The 7,941-nt window shown below is 35.4% G+C and overlaps 1 protein-coding gene across 1 annotated transcript in view; it reads right to left on the bottom strand.

Annotated features, from left to right (window-relative positions):
• Positions 1-220: 220 nt before the first annotated feature.
• Positions 221-7,941, bottom strand: part of CCDC151 (Coiled-coil domain containing protein 151) — an 80,958-nt gene continuing 73,237 nt past the window's right edge. Inside the window, exons 12-13 of the mRNA XM_090369932.1 lie at positions 4,966-5,035; positions 221-351 (exon numbers count right to left, since the gene is read on the bottom strand). Of these exons, the coding sequence (XP_090226058.1) occupies positions 221-351; positions 4,966-5,035 (201 nt within the window). The remainder of the gene's footprint in view (positions 352-4,965; positions 5,036-7,941) is intronic.

The raw sequence follows: 7,941 nt of genomic DNA, 5'->3' as shown, positions 1-7,941 counted from the left end.
TTTTAAGTTTGTTGTAATCTATATATTTTCATAAAATTTGGTCATCAATTTAAACAAAATTAGTTTTGCAAAATTTATTTCACTAGATTGTGCTTATAAAATGATTTTAAAAAAATAAAATAATCCAAAATAATCTAAAAATACATTATAATTATTTTGTGCATTTAAAATAAATAGAAGCCCGCTTCTTATCAAAATATAAAATTCAAAATATAAAGATCTAAATTTTAAGCAGTTGTCTGCCTCTTCCTTTTTGCTTCTTTTTGACTTCTGCAAAGATTTCTGCTTCCTTTTTGAGGTTATTCCTTGATAGTCCTTCTTCTTCATCACTACTACTTGATTCTTCTTGAGCTAAAAAAAAAAACAAAAGCTTCTAGCAGATGCATTATGAAATGAATGACAGATAATGATTAAACTCCACTCGCTTAAGATTATATTTTGTTCATAAGGCCTTGAAATTTATAACTGAGGTAATGTTCAAGACTTATAAGAGAAGTACCATTATAAATATAATTTTGTAATATTTACTGAGAATAAAAAATCAGTTTGCATTTCGTTATACAGTATAGTAAAGGGCGATGTAAATATAGAAATTGGAATAGAAGTGTTTGGTAATAAAAGCTGTTGTACTAGGTTGCGGCAAGAAAACAAGCCCTTTTTAGAAATTTTTGTGAGGAAAAACATTTGGGGGAGGGGATTTCACCACAGCTCCTTAAGGACTGTTGTGAATAGGTCCTCAAAAAATTTACTTAACAAATCAATCATTTTGTGAGTTATCCCAGGATATGAATATATTAATGATACTAATCATTAAAAAAAAGACCAAAGGTAATACAAATAATCTTGTCCTAGACTGGAGACAAAATAAATATCTTTTTTGATTTGTAATATTAGACAGGGCCTTCTTAGAGAGTCCCCAGGTCAAAATTTTAGGACCTCTTGTTTGGTATTTTGCAATGGGTCGCAACTGTAACTCAATAAATTTAATTAACCCTTCTTTAAATTAGTGATGTGTATAATTGATTGTCATTTTCATAATCAGTTATATGAAATTTAGATTATGAAATCAGAAACAATAAAAATTAAAGGTGGGGAGAGAGACTACAATTGCCCTAGTGACAGCAGCACTTTAGTTTTGATAACATTGGATCAAATCCCTCCACTGTCAGTTTTTTTTTTTTTTTTTTTCAGTTTTCTTGTTATCAATTTCATAATTGACTATTGAAATAATCAGTTATTAATCATTTGACTATGCCCGTCACTACTTTAAATGCAATTCCAGATGCATTACTGAGTTCTTCACGTGACTCACACAAAGGACTCCAACATCTGTAATATGAGCATCTTTAAAAAGTGCATGCTATCCAAGAGCTAAGCATTACTAGTTTCAATATTAACTTTAATTTGAAAAGTCAAATTAATTTAGAAAGTACAAGCAAAGTACTTTCTAGAGCATGAGCAAGTACTTTCTAGAGAAAGTACTTTATTAGGTATTTTTTGGAAAAATACCTTGCATATGCTCTAGTCCAGTGTTCTGCAACCTTTTTCTCTTTGCGGCACACCTTAAGTTAATCATAATGCAACAATGCACATCAAAAAATGTTAATCCCCAAAAAGCATAGCTTACGGCGATGTTAATATAAATATGCTATAAGTCACAATAAAATCAATTATTATTGTTTCAACAGAAATTGGCTCATGCATATATTAACATTTTATGAACCCTAAATCATTGTACAAAAGCAAAGCCAAAAAAAAAAAAAATCTATTAGTATTAAACCAAATAACTATGCATACCTTCATTGTGATATTTGTGCCTACTTTGCTGAAAACAGATGGCTGATGCATGCGAAATCGTTGACAATGCAAGCCTCACTTCTTCATCAATGGGTCTGAGTCTCTTCCTCTTTGATGTTTTAATTTCAGTCAAGGTCGAAAAGCCCAATTCACACAAATATGTAGTTGAAAATGGTAATAACATATTAATTGCCATCTTGGTACACAAAATACAAATAATTATCACTATACTGTCTGCACACTAATTTTTGTTTATTTTTTTTCGAGCTCATCACTTTCAGGACTTGCACTCGTGGATGGAATACTCCTTATGAGGAACTTGTCCATTGTTAAAAAAAGAAAATAGTAAAATCAACAACATTATGGCTTGCGATCACAGTTTTCTGACTATTTCAGAGCACAGCTGTGAGGAAACTGAAAGTGACAGATGCGGGACCAATACTCTTCAAACAGAGGGAGGAGCACATCTATTGCTTTAAAATATAGTCATAAATTTAACCCCAGGGACTCACATCTGGTGAGTATGGGCTTGGCACACCCAGGGTCCTGAGCTGGATATCATCATTCTTCTCTTTCTTGGTGATTCCTTTCTTCTCTCTCTCTCTCTCTCTCAGGGTATTAAAGAATTTTTTTTTTTCTTTTTTTGGCTGGTGCAGCATAAGCCTCAGGCTTCCTTGCACCATATAGCTAATATTAATAATAATAAAATAATAATAACAAAGGGTGGGTGCATCAGCACAGCAACAAAGTAATAATGTTGAAGTAGCAGGGACTAATATCAAAACAAGCCAATAAAATAATAAAAAACAGGGGATGTTTTGTTAATCCTTACACTTTGAAGGAACAGCACATACGTATCTAACTTTAACGAGCGGCATCTTATTTCAGTCAGCGCAGCAACAAAACGAGAAATATTGGCAAACACAAATAACTTGAGAAAGTGAGTGTTGGATACTCACACAAAATATAATTTACTGTCCCACACGAACATTTATTGGGATGATTACTCGAATCACTAGAGTTGGCTGGGGAATAAAAGGTAAGGCACTGAACTTGCTATATGAATGTGTATTTATCCCCATGGTAACGTATGGTGCACCAATTTGGTTTGAATGTGTAAGTGGAAAAGTATTTACTAGAAAGCTCAGTTCCATTCAAAGAGTAATGCTCCTTAGGATGTGCGTGGCATGCAGAACTGTGTTGACCCCAGCTTTACAGATTGTGACTGGAAAATTGCCTATTGATCTGCATTTATTGTATTGTGCATTGGCTTACTTCATCCGCCATGGCATTTCCTGTTCTTTTCTGAATATACAGGTGGACATTTTGGCAGATCCCAGGAAGGAAAGGACAAGAATCTGGGATGCTTTGGTAAAAGTCTGGCAAGAGCGTTGGAGTGTTTCTGATAAAGGGCAGATTACACAAAAATTTTTCCCAGATTTAAGAAATGTAGCCTCGATAAAATTCAAATGGTTTGCCCCAAATTTACAAGCTATGTTCTTATTAACTGGTCATGGTTCAATTAATGCAAAGTTGCATAATTTAAGAATTAATGAAAGATCTAGTTGCCATTGTGGCGAAAGAGAATCATGGAAACATTATGTACAACCGTGAGGAATACTGCGATCTACGAATTGAACTGGTATCTCGGATTAGTAATCTCAATCTTATGGCAGAAGGCTATGAGACAATTCTAGTTGATAAACAGGAGAACTTCTTGGCTTTCCAAGCCTTTGCAACTGCAATATTTCTTAGGCGGAAGACTCTTCTGCATCTGGAAGCCTTGGATTTGTAATGCGGTATGGCATATGCCGAATTACCTAGAATTCTGTGAAATCGTGGAGGCTTGAGTCTGCTATATTCACTGCAACTCCAGCTCCTTGTGCTCAATTACCTAAAGTTCTGTGAAATCATGGAGGCTTGAGTCTCCTATATCCACTGCAACTCCAGCTCCTTGTGCTGGCATTTCTGCTCTCGGCAGCTCCTTGTGCTGGCATTTCTGCTCTCGGCAGCTCCTTGTGCTGGAATCTGCTCTCGGCAGCTCCTGGCACTGGTATTTCTCTTTTCGGCAGCTCCTAGCACTGCTGGCTTTCCAACAGACTATGAACAGATGCAGATCTTTCCAAGGAAGTTTGGACTTTGAAATTTAATTATATGTATATCTTATTTTTTATGTAATCTGATTATTTTTCAATTTATTCATATCAATCTTTTTTGGTCATGGCAGGTTTTTCCCTCCCTGTACTTGGACAAACAGGAGAGGGAGTATATAAGAGTACTGCTAAATTATGTGTAACTGACAGCGGGGTTGCCGATGGTTGGCTGGGACCGCTTTATGTAACAAATATCAAAAAAAAAAAAAAAAAAAAGTCCCACACGAACAACATTGTGTTTCAGCAAAAATGGCATTACAAACATATATAAAAACTATAATTGGGAGTAAAAGTTCTCAGTTGTTAATTTATAATCATAATACATATAGTATTATTTATAGGTATACAACTTCAGCAATGTTCGTGGCACAACTGTCATCTTGTGGCGACACACCAGTTGCAGAACACTGCTCTAGTCAGCTCGTGTTGGGTGGATCATGTTTTCATTGGCAGAATGTGTCAAAAGTTAGTGAACCCAAGTTTTCAAATATAATCTCTATTAGGTGTTAAAAATTAACAATTTATTTGGAATTTTTAAATTCCAAAAGAGTTACTGTTAATTTTGGACATTAAGTCTGTTCATTTAATAATTAACAAAGGTTTGTCAAATTTTTAATAGAGAAATCAAAGAAAACAATTTTCTTGAAAGATATCATGTGTCATAGCTGAGTTAGATAGAGTAGCCCAAAGAATGCAAGAGTTAAAAAAAAAGAAAAAAAGTGGGGAAAAAAATGATTCCCATTCACCTGGTATTGAATTAAAATTATCATTGTGATTTGTTCCATAAAATGTAATTATTTAAATGTGTTGTAGGAAACCTCTAATAGTGAATTCAGATTCTTTACTGAAAAAAGCACTTCATAAAAAGATATTCTATTGTATATCAAACGCATTCAAATGCATGAAGACTTTTTATGTAATGATAAAAGAACATAAAGACCTTAAATATATAATAAAACAATGGTAAATCAATACTGCTTTATAAAAACTGATGCAGCAAGATTAGACTACCTACCTGCAGGTTTAGGCTTAGGCGGAATTAGTGTTGTATCAGTAGACTTCTCCTCTTCTCCTTTACGTAGGAACTAAACAAAATTTAAATTGGTTTTACTGCTATGTATCTGTATATCTTTATATATAATATAAATCATACTCATATCCATGCACAGAGTCATATAATATAAAGAAAAGGATAAAACACTAATTTATTTCCCCCTCCTCAGATTAGCTAACTAATCCGAGGAGAGGAGGAAACAGTACTGGTGGCAAATGATGCAGGAAAGCAAGCTTACACAGCACCAGCCAGAAAAAAAAAAAAAAAAAACTACACACTTCTCCCATCTATACCCTCCAAGGATATGTCTATTTCTTCCTTGAATTTGTTCAAACCATCCACTTCCACAACAGATGGATGCTTGTTACAACAATCAACTACCCACTAGCTGAAGGCAAACTTCTGCACATCTATCCTGCAACCATCCTTCCTCAACTTAAATTTATGCCCCTTAATGTGTGTACTCTCAGCATGAGGAAGAATGCCATTCACATTCAACTTAATCAAGCCATTTAAGGCCTTAAACCTCAATCAGATCACCCGCAGGTGCCTAGTTTCCACAAGCTGCAATTTTCAGAACTGAAGCCTTTCTAGGTAAGAGCATCTTTTTGCTCCCTTCCCCAATCTGGTTACCCTTCGCTGTGCCCATTCCAGCAGATCTACATCCTTCCTAAATTGAGTTCTCCATACCTGTACAACACTCAAGATGCAGACTTTTTAACATTTTATAATCTGGGCTCTTATGGATTGAATTCTGACCCTCCAACCTGCAGAAGTTTATTTCAGTTTATTAAATAATGGTAAATACAGTTCTCCAAATAATCTTACTGCCTTTTTTGCAGAGATGACATATCTACATTTTTTGGGGATGTTCATCTTCATTATTCAATCTTTTCACAATGTTGGTCAAAATTGACTCAGGAAAGTTCAGATTGCAGCAGTGTACAGCACCAACGACTGATACGGCATCTGAATGAAATCTCCTTGAAATTCTATACTGTGACCCACACTGGCTACTAGATATATTCAGGGTACAACCTTGACATGATTGGCCATCCTGACTGCTCTAATATTGTGCTCTTCATGGCAAGCCTCTCAGAATTCTTAGGAAAATAATTGGAGTTTCATTTAATGCTATAGCTAATATGTAGTATGCATGGTGATAATACTAATCTTATCTATGTCCTCCCTAAACATGAACATCAGTAGGAATAGGGGGAGAGTCTGGATCCATCTGAATTGGATTTTTACCTTCAAAAAATGCACTAGCTCTATTTACACTAGCTTTATTTCTAATTCCCAGCCCATGCCACTTCCAGTACAAATGCAGTAAAATTTTGTTTCAAAGAAGGTATGAAAATTTCACTATAATGAAAATATTTCTAGATCCTGGCCAATTTCCCTTATGTAAGTTTCATTTAAACAAAACAGTTTTGATGAAAAATTCAGCATGAAGAATTATTTTCAAAGCCACCTCTACATAAAATTTGTTGGTTCACAATGAAAGAAAAGTTATGTGAAAGTTGTGAATTGCACTATGTAGTCCATATACTGTAAATATGGCAATGGGAGGAGACCCTTGAAGAAGAAGAAGAAAAAGAAAAGGGTTATGTGTGAAAACAAATTATGTAGTGGTTGCTAATTTTTTTTTTGTTTTCTTTTGTTCCCCACCCCCAAAGAGAAAATAACAAAAGTACTCAGATTGAAGAAGACATACAAGCAAATATGGTACTATACAAAAGCAACTGTAATGTTTTTATGATGATTTCAAGCCTTTTTTTCTACAGCGATTCTGCAGGTTACTCATTCAGCAGAAAAAAAAAAGAGAGTAATCTAATTTAATCATGTATTCTGAACCCAGACATTTTTGATTGCTCAAAATCTGAATTTTAATTCTAATTTACTAACATGTGTTACACCTGTTTTACCTTATTTCTGAAGGTTTCTTAAAAATTTTATATTAGCATTAGCATTAGTAGAGGCATTTGATGCAAGAAAGCAAGCTTATGCAGCATCAGCCAAAAAAAAAAAAAAAAAACCCACTTCCACTTCACCCCTCTGTTCGTTCAAAATACCTGTCCAGCTGAGCCTTAAACTTATTTAGGCTATCAACCTCCACCACAAGGGATGGAAGTCTGTTCCACCAACCAACCACCCGCTGGCTAAAGGCAAATTTCCGCACGTCTATCCTACATCTGTCTTTCCTCAATTTGAATTTATGCCCTCTCAGGTGATTTTTCTGAGCTAGAGGAAGAATCCCATCAGCATTGAGCATGCTTAAACCATTCAAGGCTTTATACACCTCTATCAGATCACCTCGCTGGTGCCTAGTCTCCAGACACTGTAATTTGCAAAACTTAAGCCTTTCTTCGTAAGAGCACCCCTTTGTTCCATTCACTAATCTTGTTGCCCTTCTCTGTACTCGTTCCAGCAGCTCTACATCCTTCTTGAAATGAGGCCTCCAGACCTGTATACAGTACTCTAGGTGTGGCCTTACCATTGCCTTATACAATGGAATAATCACCTCCTTATCCCTGCTGGAAAAATTCCTGTATATCATTGACAATATTCCATGAGCTACTCTTGCAGCCCGTCTGCACTGCTCAGAGAACTTCATATCTGCCTGCACAACCACCCCCAAGTCCCTTTCATTCTCTATCACTGTCAGTGTAGTACCACAGAGTTGATACGTTGCTCTGGGGTTGCTGTTTCCCATGTGTAGTACTTTACATTTATCAATGTTAAACTTCATTTGCCACCTCTCAGCCCATCTGCTCAACCTTTCCAGATCCTGTTGCAGCAGCACAGTGTCAGTAGTATCCTTGACAACCCTGCCAACCTTTGTATCGGCTGCAAACTTGGACATTAAGCTTGATATACCATCATCAATATCATTTATAAATACAGAAAACAATAATGGACCCAACAATGAGCCCT

The sequence above is a fragment of the Mastigoproctus giganteus genome, chromosome 3 (genome assembly GCF_048544385.1).
Source record: "Mastigoproctus giganteus isolate SK-2022 chromosome 3, ASM4854438v1, whole genome shotgun sequence".
NCBI lineage: Eukaryota > Metazoa > Arthropoda > Arachnida > Uropygi > Thelyphonidae > Mastigoproctus > Mastigoproctus giganteus.
The sequence above is the reverse complement of the archived record's forward strand: the minus strand, read 5'-3'. Positions and strand labels throughout refer to the sequence as shown.